Source organism: Rhinolophus sinicus, chromosome 8 (assembly GCF_057876585.1).
Source record: "Rhinolophus sinicus isolate RSI-liver-muscle chromosome 8, RSI-T2T, whole genome shotgun sequence".
Classification (NCBI taxonomy): Eukaryota; Metazoa; Chordata; class Mammalia; order Chiroptera; family Rhinolophidae; genus Rhinolophus; species Rhinolophus sinicus.
In genome coordinates this window covers 69,503,225-69,516,508 of record NC_142508.1, presented here as the reverse complement: position 1 = coordinate 69,516,508, position 13,284 = coordinate 69,503,225, and the positions used below count along the sequence as shown (strand labels likewise).

The window sequence follows — 13,284 nt, the reverse complement described above, 5'->3', positions numbered from 1 at the left end:
TTACTAAATTATTCAGCATCAAAAAAATCAGTCCAAGAAACTAGAGTGTACAAGCTTTTTGTCTTCTTTGAGTTCCTGTCTACGTGTACAGGGTTTGCTTTTTCATTCCACCCAACCAACCGTTCCACCGTCTTCTGTCTGCTATTCTAGTGACTCTCAGTTTCAGAGAAACCCACAGAATTGCCCAGTCGTGGGCAAAGCTTCCAGTGAGCTCTCTAACTTAATGCTACTGCTTAGAGGAGTGAAGAATGCTGCCCAACTCAGAAAAAGCTAGAATCAGTTCACTCCACTCACCTAACCAAGCATGCTAACCAAGCATGCTAACCAAGCATGCTAACCAAGCATGCAGCAAGATGTCCAAAGTGTTCTGTACAAACATTCTCCTCCTGCTGCTCCTTCTTCTACATCATCCTTCTCTTACTTCGTCATTATAATCATATATGTGTGTGTGTGTGTGTATATATATATATATATATATAAAGCAAAGAAGACAGTTAGATCCTATGCTGGCCCCTATAGCTGCAGAATAACCCACAAATTATTTTGTACCTGGTATGGGCCCTGTCAAGCCCCAGACTGTGGCATTTTCATCTCCCCAGAAAGAAAGCACAACTGAGCCACCACATGCATAAGTTTCAAGGACACTTTTCCTCTCTCAAGAGTTTATGGGCACCTCTGTCTCTGACTAGCAAAGCATATGGTGGCGTGTGCAAAGATAGGTGTGGTGGCTTTGCCACTAAATAGACATCTTTAAGTGTCTCTTCAAATTTTGCTAAGCCTTTCCCATTCTAGTCATGAGGCCATACCTTGGTTTACTTCAGTGAGTCTTACTTTTCTCATCTGCATGCTGGGGTAGCAGCCCAGTTCACTGAGCACCTCCCACAGGGGGTTCAAATGAGATGTTGCCATGGTGACTGAAACAAGGTCTGGGCTCACCATGCCCAGGTTTGACTCCTGGGTTCCCCTCTTGTTCACTTTGTCTAACCTGTAATCCCTAATGCAAATAACACTTCCCATTAGTGACCCTCTCCGATATGGCGATGGGGATACAGACCCCCTTCGTCAGGGGGTTGCTGTGAGAACGGAACAAGCAAACTTTATAAGCTGCCTACCATATAGTAAACGCTTAATAGATATCATCAGTTTGTTTTGGTTCCTGAAAACCTCCTCCCTTACCCCCACTTTAAGTCCCTGGACAATGTCATCAAATTCATGGTCTTCACCATATATTCACAGCAATACAGGTCTATGCAACACAGCCGGGTTTTTTTAGGATTAGAGAGAAACAGAAAGATGCATCTAGCGTCCCTGTTGTTCCCCCAATATTCCTCAACCCTCTGATCAGGCTCATTTGGATTCTGCTATTGTCTCCTGCAGAAGCCCAGTGACATTTGATACTCTGCAGATTTCAGAGCACATCTGCCGCGTTGTGGTAAATACACGCAGAAGAAAAAAAAAGAAGTTCATGCATCTGAGCAGGGAACAGTTCCTGTTAACTAATCGAGCTTGGGGATCTGCAGACTGTTGCCTCCACCCTCACTTGCAATAGGAGAGAGTCTCATCTGCAAACTGGTGTTGCAGCCTATGGTGCTCTGCCCCTACCACGTGGGGTTCAAATGAAACGAGCAGTGGCTTCTACCTAAAACTTTGCCTGGGGATCTTCTAAACAGCCACCCCCAGGACCCTTTTCTTTAACTGAGTGGTCTTCAAAATTCACTCAGTCTGAATAGAGAAAGCAAAAAGCATGACTGAAGCTATCCTGTAATTGATGGATGATAGACTGATTCTTGAAAAATGTATGTCTTTATTTTAATGTTTAAATGTGCAGAGGCATTACCTGGAAACACTGTTAGAAATGCAGATTCTGACTCAGTAAGTCAGGGTCTACAGGTAGTGACTGAAATGATGTATTTCTAATGAGCTGCCAGGTGATGCCGCTGGTCTGCAGACCCTCACTCTGAGTAATAAGAATACAGTGTATTATATTTCTCCTCCCAGATATAACATCTGAATGGTCTGAAATGTGAGGTGAGGAAGCCAGTACTGATGAGAAAACATGCCACATCTTAATTGAATATCCATTTTGAACATTGATAAGACCGTCTTTACTGTATTTCAAAATACTTAAAAACTTAGAAACAAGAGGATACATGACCAAATTGTGTCCAGGTGTGTGGGTGTGAGGGGTGAATTTAAGTTAACTACAATGGAAATAATATGCATTTTATTTTAATAAGATGAAAAATGCTGAAATGTTACAGAAACTACTGCTTAAGAAAATATGCATAGTCAGGTCAAATGAAACCCTGTGAATGCTGTAAAACTTTTATCGTTCTTAAATAACGTAATTCCATAAATAACTTTTGTAGGTTATTCTCTTTTATTAAAAGGTTACAAGCAAAACGCAGGCTGACTATATTACTTAAAGTTTCCATACTCTCCCATTTCAAGACCAAAAACAAAATCTTCATTTCTGGTTATTATGTGGTCTATTCTATGGTAATAAAAGTCGTTTCATGTGTATTTAGCAGGGCAATAAGACTGGCTGTTCTTTCTCCCTCCATAGTGTCATAAAAATGATCACATGTTTCTAAGCACTTTAATTTATTAATTAATGAGATTGGCCTCCCAACTGTATCATACAAATGAGTTTCACATTAAATAATTGGCTCCAAGAATTTGCTAGGAATAGCTGGCATACGATTTTAAGAAGATTGAACAATAGAACATTGTCATTTATTTTACTCTCATTTTATTACGTTTTATAATATAATAATATAGCATATCCTAGAAAATAAAAAACAAAAAAACATAAAGAAAAAAGACCTGCTAATCCAATCACATTTATTAGGGAAAAACGTTTTAATATATTGGTATATTACCTTACAGTTTTCCCTATATTGATTTGTGGTATAGTTATTAATATGAATCAATATCAGGAATTAAATCCTTTTTGTTTTTAATATGGGTTATATGAATATCATTTATTCTTTAGCTATAATCACATACTTGGAGTTTTTTAATGATCTTATGATGTTTTCAATTGGGGAAATCTTTACATCAAAAACAGCAGGTAGTAGTCATAGCTATAATTACGAATTATCTTCACATTAATTTTTAAAATAAAGAGCATTGGCATTGTTTGTGGGGTCAGATAATTGAAAAATAGCAGAATGGTCAAAACTGTTGAATATGGATGACTAAGATGATGGGTACATGAGGGTTCATTATTTTTGTAAATGTTGAAAAAAGTTGTATACAAGTGGACACTTTGGTCAACGTTGCTCAAGTAGTAGTTCGCCGTAATCAGAAGTGTTTGGATACTTATGGTAACCACTTGGAGCACCTCTTGTAATTGCAGACGTCAAACGTGACTTGTATTCATCTTATATTTTTAGCTCTCTCTCTCTCCATATATATGTGTGTGTGTATATATATATATACACACACACATATATATACACACATATAAATACATATACATATATATGTATTATGTGTACATACATATCTTAATAGATATGAACCAAGTACTCCGTTCATATCACACTTGCATTTTTAAATTATATCCTATACACATTTTATATCTTGCTTCTAGTATTTATTCAGTTGCAATCATGTTCCTATGTTATAAGTGTTAATAATGTTTAATGATTTCGACTATTCTGCTATGTGAATATGCAATGAAAGCCTTTCCACTTGTGCAACATTTGTTTGCCCAGTTCTTCCCTACGAGCTTTGGCTTCAAATGTGTCACAGGAATCAAGTCTCTGTGTTTTTTCGGTTTGTTTGTTTTCATTCTGCCTACCTTATTGCTATTTATTCAAAAAATGTGGTTACTTAATCACCCACAAACATGACTACTATCATTTTGCTTCAAGTTGGGGGAATATCTGCCTCAAGGAGACGACCCTAAGAAAACTGACAAAAAATGTAAGATTCTTCTTGTAAGAAGTCTGAACTAATTTACTTGTCAGGGCATCTACAGAGATACGCACAGATTGTCTACACCCTCATCTGGTCCCTTGTTAAGGAATGAGATGAAGCAGGTGAGAGTCTGGGGCTATAGATAGATCTGAGTAGGAGATGACTTGGGAAGGACTCATGCACGAACTCACCTAATACACTGCGTGTGTGTGTGTGTGTGTGTGTGTGTGTGTGTGTGTGTGTGTTTAGGGTTTCTGCTGACTTACAAGACTAATATTACTCCGTTTATTTATATCAGCATCAAAAGATTTCCAACAGCTCTGGGATGCCTGCTGTTTTTAAGTCAGGACATTCGGCAAGAGACAGACAAGCCTAGTTGTTTGGCCAGATTGAGACATGCAATGCTGACTTGCATTCCTGCCAAATTATTGGTGCACAAGGCTCTGTTTGCGTAGGCAGAAGCTTCATGGAACTGACAGTGAATTGTTCTCGCAAGGCCGAAGATAACAATTTGGCTGTGGCGAGGTAGCCCAGTGCGCTTAACATGCAGACGGCCTGCAAAAATAATGGCATGTCAAGTACAATTTTCTTACCAGCCACTGACACCGTAAACTATAATACAGTGTAATTGTTTGGCATCCCGTGTCCTTCACATGAAGCGCCACCCAAACGATTTCCAAGTTACAGGGAAGAGGGAAGGTTAGAAGGTCAAATTTAAAAAGAGAAAATGAGTCAGTGCCTTGGAGGGAGAGAATTATAAATAGACGTGGCATCACCCGTGAGAGAGTTATATCCAAATAAGGAACGGCTCAGAAGCCCAGGTAGGAGGGAAGAAGGGAGGGAAGAGAGCAGAGGAGTTTATGTAAGAGAAAGGATTTATGATGCATCTCTGACCACCTGGACCGCAAACCGGCTTCTCGCAAAATAAAGCAACAGGAGGAACAGAGGATCACAGCACCACAGAACAAGAGCTAAAGGAACGTGGGCTGAGAATCGATAGATGTTCCACACATTTTGTAATACTGCTTTTTTTTCCTATTCCATAGGGATGTGTGTCCTAAATATAATTCTGTCATTTACCACACAATTACAAAGTGTGAATTTGGTGTCCTTTGTGGCCTCAGAACGAGCATAAGCTTGCTGATGGATTGGAAATAATGAAATCACTATCCTGCACTACTTCGTGCCACTGGTAAGAGGGACTCTCTCTGCAGCCTCCTCAGAGAGAGTTATTTTAACAAATTCACTTGTCCACTATCACCAACTCAGAGAAAGACTTTTAAAATCAATATATAGAAACGATGTTTAAACTACCCAGCTGGTCTATAAGATACCAAGAAGAAAGAGAGAATGAAAGCAACGCATTGGTCCCTTTATTGAAAAACTGCCCTTTGTATTAAATCCGATTGATTTTATATTGCTTTTGTAAATTCCTCCATTACTTAGGTGAGTTATTCATTCATTTATTTGTGAAAAATATTTACTGAGCCCTTCTTGTATGCAGGTCCTGGGGATATATAGTAAAGAACAAAGAAGACAAAAACCCTTTCTTTGTAGAATTTGCATTGTGGTAGAAGATAAATCATCTACAAGATAAGTATAAAGTATGTGAGATAACGATCCTTCGAAAGGAGAAAAAATAAAGCATAGTCAAAGGATACAAAATATTGGAGATAGGATAGTTATTTTTTAGACAGAATGGGACAGGGAAGGCTTTTCTCTACAAATATGACATTCAGCTTCATTTTAATTTAACAAGAAATATACAGGCTTATGTTACTTCTAACCCAGGAGACCTTCAGTAGTCCTACCCTATACCCATGACATTGCATAAACCCTTCTATCCAACTGGGGCACCTAATTTCTCACTCCACCCTATCTCAACAGGCTAAGTGACAGTCACCCTTCAATACATATCTAAACATCACCTTCACCTTGAGTACCTGGGCTAATGGAAACGGCTCTTCCGGACTCTTGTGCTCACCTACTGATGTAACTGTCAGTTTGTCCTCTACTCCAACTATACACACACACCCACACACACACAATTGTATGATTAATACAGTCACGAATACAATTATTATGTGTAGGAACAATGCATATATTATTTCATTTACTCTTATATGATCTTATTTATCCTATTTGTATAACCCTTGAAGTCTTAGTAACTTTCCCAGGGTTATCACCCAGAAACTGGCAAAGCCAATATTTCTAACCTCTGGAGAGTGCCATCTCTAAGGCTTAGTTCTTTCTCTGCATCCAGCTACCTACCACTATAGTAAAAGCAGACAATTGGTGAGGTGAGGGTATATGTGAAACTCTGAGGCGCCAAGTGTTCAAAAACTGGCTCTGCCCTTGGGCTTGAACTCAGTCTGTGGGGCCCAAAGCCCTCACCTTGGTGACTCGCAGGTGGGCCTTTTAGAAAGCAGGAATGTTTAGAACTAACTAATGCTTCTCAGCCAGTTCCTGGGGAGAAACTCAGCGATGAAGTGGTTTAGAGTCAGATATGGACGAGTGTGCACAAAGAGAAAACATTGTGAAGCGCCAGTGGGCCCCCCCCCACACACACATAAGGGTCATCCCCACACTCGGCCTGCCGCGTCATCAGAAGCTGTCACCTAAAATGTATTTTTGGCTTTGTTACAACGCAAGATTCTTAAAGGCTAAACTATAATAATTCAGGAGCAGTTTTCTTTAAGAGGAAATATGTATGATTGGAAATGTGTGCAGAAAAGTTCTTTAGAAAACAAGTTTAACTCTGATTTAGCATTTGTTTAGGAATTGGCCAAGGTAGGGAGCAAGGAAAGAGCTAATTCATAAAAACAGTAACCAAGACTCAGGCACGTTTTGGCCATTTCAACATTTCTGTCATTCAAAGAAGCGTGGATTTCTTGAGCATTTCTAAGTCACAAACGATGCTGAAAGCCTGGACATTTGCCTCTATATTACGTCAGTTAAAGAATGGACGTGAACAGAGTCATCGGATTCTGTGAGTCCAAAACAAAGCCCCATATAATTACTTTTTCTATTTGGTTACAAATGGACAGGTCTCCAGGGCATAGCATGTTTGTTTATTTATATGCTACAGTATACCATCCACGTGATATACCCCCATAAAGAATTAACTGAAAAAACAAAGAAAAAATATCCATCCATTACGTATGTAGACATGTATATCCAGAGTTTCACATGGTATGAAATGACTTGTCTTAGTCCCGGCTAAAGAAATTCTGAATATCCAGAAAGTAGGAATTTTAAAGACTCAGCACTCAATAACTCTTAAGGGCAAATTATGGTTTAAACACATGGTAGCTAGTTACTAAGATGTAATAGGATGTATGCTGGGTAAAATTATGGCTTTGGGAATCTCCAACCTGATTCAAACTCAGATCGTTTACTTGCTCTATGATCTTGTTTTGCTTTATTATTCCATCTAAGTCTCGGTTTCTGTACTCACAAAAAAGATAATGCTGGCGAAGAAGCCCATCAAAACCCGCTGGGCCAAATGTGTTTTGGAATTCAGCAGTTTTCACATTTAGAAACATCAAGGTATACAAACTGTATAGTAAGTAACCCAGAGTCTGGGATAGCACCCTGTAATCAAACACATTAACATTTCTGCTGGGAAATGTATGAACAGCCACAGTCATGGGATGTATTAAAACTATAAATAGCCTCAAGTCAGTTCTGCTACCTAAGTTTGCATTAAGCATGCAAAAAACATATGTATGTATATATTAGAGATTTTTATATTTTGGACTTATGGAAAAAATGGTATACACGTACACATATATACATACACAAATACATACGCACAGGACGAGGAGGAAGGAGCTATTGTTAGAAGCAAATAGGATTGTGCCCACAGTGTTTTTATAATAGTATTCAACACTCTTATAATAAACACTCAATGCTGGCTGGCATGTGAGTTTCTTGAAGGCGGGAGTCATTGTTTTGTTCATTGATACGCCCCCACGTGTGCCTACGAGAGTGTCTGACACATAGAAAGGGCTTAGTAAGTATCCTTTGAATGATTCATATTGCCTTATCCAGGTTTCCTTTGTCAAAGCAGAATTACATGAAATGAGAAAAGATAATCCTTGGAGAGGCTCAAAGTCCTTTGCAAAGCAGAAGCGGGAAAGCAATCAGAAGGTCCCAGGGACATGCAGAGTTAACTCAAGACGTGAATATCAACATTTTACTCCCTTCTTTTTTTTTTTTTTCTTTTCAATCCTGCATTTGGGAAACGAATAATATTGGCATGATTCACTTCTGAATATGATGTAGGAAAATCAGTAATGCCAGGCTCATAGCTGCAATTCTACCTAGATGATGGTGTGTGTCAAAATTAACAGAAGCTTATGAACAGTTCTGAAGAATAAGCGGGTATGGTCTCCAGCAACCTACAGTGTGACTTATCTACACAAGGAACATTTGTCTAGGCTGCCAACAACAATAAAACAAATGTAAATCCAGTTTAACACCTGCACACACATGCACCGTTATGTTAAAATTTTGATTCTATGCATTTGATTCCCTTGGACAATGAATGAATTAGTTTCTTATTGCCAAGTTTACTGATTATGGTACAAAGCCCTGTTAAGCATCCACACCAAGAATTTCCCTTTTTTCATCATCCTTGGTTAGAGATTGAAATAACAAACCAAAAAAAAAAAAAACAGAGAGAAAGAAAGAAAAGAAACAAACAAAAAGGGAGAAAAAAGATCTACCTGAAATCGGAGAAACATGGCCTCTAAATAAAATAACATTTTAGGAATCAAGGCGGTATAAATCCAAAATGAGAAAAAAATGCACCATAAGCTTAGAGAGAAAAGGTTTGGCATATAGGTTTCTTGTACGAAATGCGGAAAAAAACACACTTGTTTGTGTATGCATCACACAAGTGTTACCGTATTTATGATGGTGGAAGGGGTGGGGAGATGAGCTTTCCTCAGAAGAGCAGTCTGTCTGCATTTAAAAGTGTTACCACGAGATTTTTCATATTCCGAAAGAAACCAATAGGTAAACTAACCCACCATCTGGCCAAAAGTACTTACAGCAAAGTGTGGTAACAACTGTGACAAGTCTGACGTTAAGATCTAAAGACAAGAAACAGATCCTGAAATTGAGATCTTAAAAAACACACGAAGCTTACCCGCCCAACAAGAATCGGTTCAGGTCCAGAAAACTCTTCCAGGACAAACATTTGATTCCAAACCCAGCCTCTTTTGGAGCGGTTCAAAACTCGCTGTTCTTCACTCAGCCTGTTTAGTTCCAAACGGGATCCACTCATTAACACTTGAGACTGATTCATCGGAGCCGCGTGAATGCAAGGGGGGACAGTGATCCATAATATTATTAATGGAGTCCAGAGATCCAAGAGCATTTCCGCTAGCCGTTCTGGCATGGTCCCACCAGTTAAGCAAATCACCATGAAAATGAGACAATTACTTTTTTTGCCTCCGGTCTGCAGCCATCCAATTCATCATGCACAGCCGAGCATTTACTTACAGGTCTGCCACGTGTCTGCAGCACAGGAAACAGACATCATCTAAACAGTTTTTCTAAGAACAAGATCCAGAGGCTTTCCTTTTCATTGAAATGTCCTGCAGAAAAGAAAAAAAAGAAAAAGGAAGAAAGATAAAAGTCCACTGAAACACTTTTCAAAATCAGGTAAATGGACAACAGTATACATTTTCCAAAAAATCTTCAGTTAAAAAAGTAGATCTGAGGTATCAGAACAAGAAAGATAATAGGTCCTTTTATTTTTTAAAGTTTATTTAGATTTTAGTGTTAATGTTGTGTCTATGTTATCAAAAACTGCTTCAAGTACAGTAATATAAATTCCCTCCCTCGCTCTCTCCCTCCCTCTCTCTCTTTGTGTCTTTCTTTACCAGTTTAAAGATGGGTTCTAGTTCACTTTGTGCTGAACCGTGGAAAGGAACTAGCCTTTAATGAGTACTCTTTTTTTTTAATGTCCGAATGAGAATGGGGAGGAAAATGGCCCCAATTTTTTACAGTCTTAGCTGCCACAACCCATCAGAAGGGATCATTGAGTTCAGGGTGCAGAATGCAATTCCCCACCAGGATGCTAATAATGAATGAATGCAATTAGTATGCTCCCAGAGAGAAATTCTGTAATGTCCGGCCTGTATGCTATAATCAGGACAGTGTCAGGACTCCCATTGTAAATGTACAGGTGAACAGGAGATTTAAATTATGAAAAGCTCCTTTGGGAAGGAAATACGGTAACAATACAATTTTCAATTGAAGCGATTCAGAAAGGGATGGGCAAAAAAAAATCCCCATTACCTGAGGTGTCAAATACATTTTTTGCTTACCCTCAGCATGGCAAACCGTGTTTCTTCCCTCTCAAAAAAATTATTTCTAAAGAAGTAATGTTCCCTGCACATCCCAGAGAGAAGCCTTGCTGAATTAAATTAAATGGGAAAATAATTCCTCAGGACACTGGTGAGAACAGTTTAGCTCAGGGAATCCGTGAAAGGCAGGGCACCTTTCACCTCTAGGTTCTTGGTTCTCTTCTGGCTCAGAATGGGAAAGCAAGAGTCATTAACATTAACTGTGCTAGTGGGTGGCCTGAGAGAAGCCAGTTGAAAGGGGCAGACCTAGGTCCTGCTGCAAAAGCAGGCAGGATCTGATCTAACAAGATGGCCAGGGGGATTGCTGCACCTGTCACTAGGACTCAAAAGAGTCCCTCAAAAACATCCCCACCTTGATGAGTGAACACGGGAGCCCCTGCAAGCAGCAGGTGTTTGGGAAACTGAAGAGAAGAAAAGCTTTCGGTAGGGATCCAACTCAGAACAATGTCCTCTACTCTCCCTAGAATGGCAGCCCACTCAGGAAAGTCAAGCTTTCCTGTAAAGCAGATTTCCATTAAGACCCTCTCTCATCCCAGTGTGAGAGCAGACCTTTGCAGGCTTCCTATTCAAAACTAAATTCAAAAGGTCTTTATAAGAGACCTCAAAATATTAATATCCTTGTGAATTGCCAGTCCACTAATTTTCATAGATAGCATCTATATAACATGTCCATCGTGGGCTATGCGCTCTCCTAGACACGGGAGCGGGGACAGTGCTAAGAATTATTATGGTCTGCTGCAGCGAAAGTGGTGGAGGCAGAAAGACCTGAGTCTGAATCCCAGCTCACCGGCTGTAATGATAGACGAGATACTGAAGTTCTCTGAGCTTCAGTTTTTATCTTCTGCAAAAGGATGATGATAACGCCTAGTTTCCAGGCAGTAGTGACACTCAGAAACAAGACACCCGTAAAGCAGCCAGAACATGGGGGACACTCACTAAACTATGAGGATGGTATTGACACGGTCCCTCCCCTCGAGAGCCTCTGGTAAAAAAAAGTTAAATGAATGAACAAAGTGTTACACTGTGTGACCTCTGCAGTGGGAATAAGCAAAGCACAAGAGTCACACACAAAAGCAGTCAAAAGTCAAACTAGTCATGGGGATGTGAAGTACAGAACAGGGGATATAGTCAGTACTATGGCAATGTGTGGTGGCGGGTGGGGGGATCCTTTGCAGGTTATATAAATGTCTAACCACTATGGTAGACACCTGACATTAATATAAAATAATACTGAATGCCAACTGTAATTGAAAAATAAACTTTAAAAAGTTAAAAACAAAAACTCTGCCCTAAGGTGGTTTGCGGGAGGATGAGGATGGTACCAATGAGGAAAGGGGTGGTACCTATTACACCAAAGGTGAGGCTCATTTTAGTCATAGAGCCTCAGCCTAAACACTGCTCAGGGCAGAGACTTACTCTCCACAAATATACCCTGCTCCCTGACAGGCCATAGAGCACGTGTATGCCATCCTTCATTGCCTGAGTGCCAGAGAGGAGAACCATGAGAGGGTTGTAAGTTTCCTCCAGCATCAGCCTGCCTGGGGTTTGAATTCTAGTTGAAGCACTATACTTACCAGTTCTACAACTGCGGACCAGTCAATGACACCAAGTATAATAATACCTATACCTAACAGGTTCAGTGGGAATATTCAAAGAGATAATCTTGCTAAAGCATTGAAGAAAGGCCAGAGCGTATGGTTATTCTTAAATTGTGCCAAATACTCTGCAAGGATACTCTGGCATCTGCTGTGTTGTTAATGATTCTGGGACAGGGACATTTAATCCCAATTTAAATGTGTAATAGACATTTCTTGGATGAAACGACCAAGTGGCACTCAGAACGAAATGCGACACGATTGCTGTCCTACCTGAACTCGCCAGAATCAGGTAAAAAGTAATAATAGACCCTGAAACAGTTTTATACGATGACACAGCTTCATTTGTTAGTATGAAGACATGAATAAATACTTATATTCAGAGCCCAAAACACTATCCATTAATATAATATCTTACATTTAGATAAAGCTTACTATGCCTTACACTGTATTGTTCAAAACTGCGGCACAGGATAACCAAATCATAATCAAATGACTTACCCAAAGAACACCTGCAATAAAAAGCAGACTATTATTTGAATCTAGGTAATCTCACTCCCAAATTCTCTTTCTTCCCACAGCCCCCACTCTCAGCATATAAATATTTCATGAGCATATACTGTGTGTCTGGTTCCAGAAATAGAAAGGCAAACAGGTTAGAGCTCTTATCTTCAGGAAGCAGAGTCTAAAAGGTAAAGACTAAGAAATATGTACTTATAATGTTTAGTGAAACACAGTCTAAGAAGTTACAGAATACAGAGTGATGGGTATGCCACACGTCTTGACAGCATCAAAGAAGGCTTCCTGGAGGAAGTGTCATCTAAATGGTGAGAAGGGATTACCCACCTGGGGAGGGGTAGGTGTGAAACAACATGTAAGTCAAGCAATGGACAGGAACAAGACCACCAACTAATCCAGGATCTCTGAATGAACCTGTACCTAGCGTTTTTCAAACTATTACTTACTAGCTCATTCAATCCACAATCATGGCGTCTTCCCCCTACCTACCAAACTCATCCTAGTCATAGCCACTACAGACTTCATGGCAAATAGGGTGCCTTCATCTCTGCCAGTCCTCTGTGAAAAGAGCATGTTTGGTCTCATTGAAGCTTTGGGGATATTAAAATACATGCCCTCCCGTGGAGAGGGAATGGGAGACAGATGCGTGCTCTTATGACCCAACTCTTCATTTTTCAAGAGAAAGGAGGAGTGACTTGGCAATGTGCCACAGTCGGTGGCAGAACTCTGGCAGAGCTCCAGGGAGAAACTGGCCCGACTCTGTGGAAACCCTTCTTCTTAGGTGCTGATCATTCCTACTACTTCCCTCTGCAAAGCTTCCAGCGCCTGAAACACTCATGTACCCTATTCAAATTCGGCCATAT

At 39.8% G+C, this 13,284-nt stretch overlaps 1 protein-coding gene across 4 annotated transcripts in view; it reads right to left on the bottom strand.

The window, feature by feature from the left end:
* The window catches only part of CDH8 (cadherin 8), a 324,252-nt gene that overhangs the window by 299,919 nt on the left and 11,049 nt on the right, over positions 1 to 13,284 (bottom strand). For all 4 annotated transcript variants that reach the window (XM_019755067.3, XM_074314784.2, XM_019755057.3 and 1 more), the window contains exon 2: positions 9,083 to 9,533. In XM_019755067.3, the coding sequence (XP_019610626.2) occupies positions 9,083 to 9,361 (279 nt within the window). In that variant the 5' untranslated portion in view covers positions 9,362 to 9,533. The remainder of the gene's footprint in view (positions 1 to 9,082; positions 9,534 to 13,284) is intronic.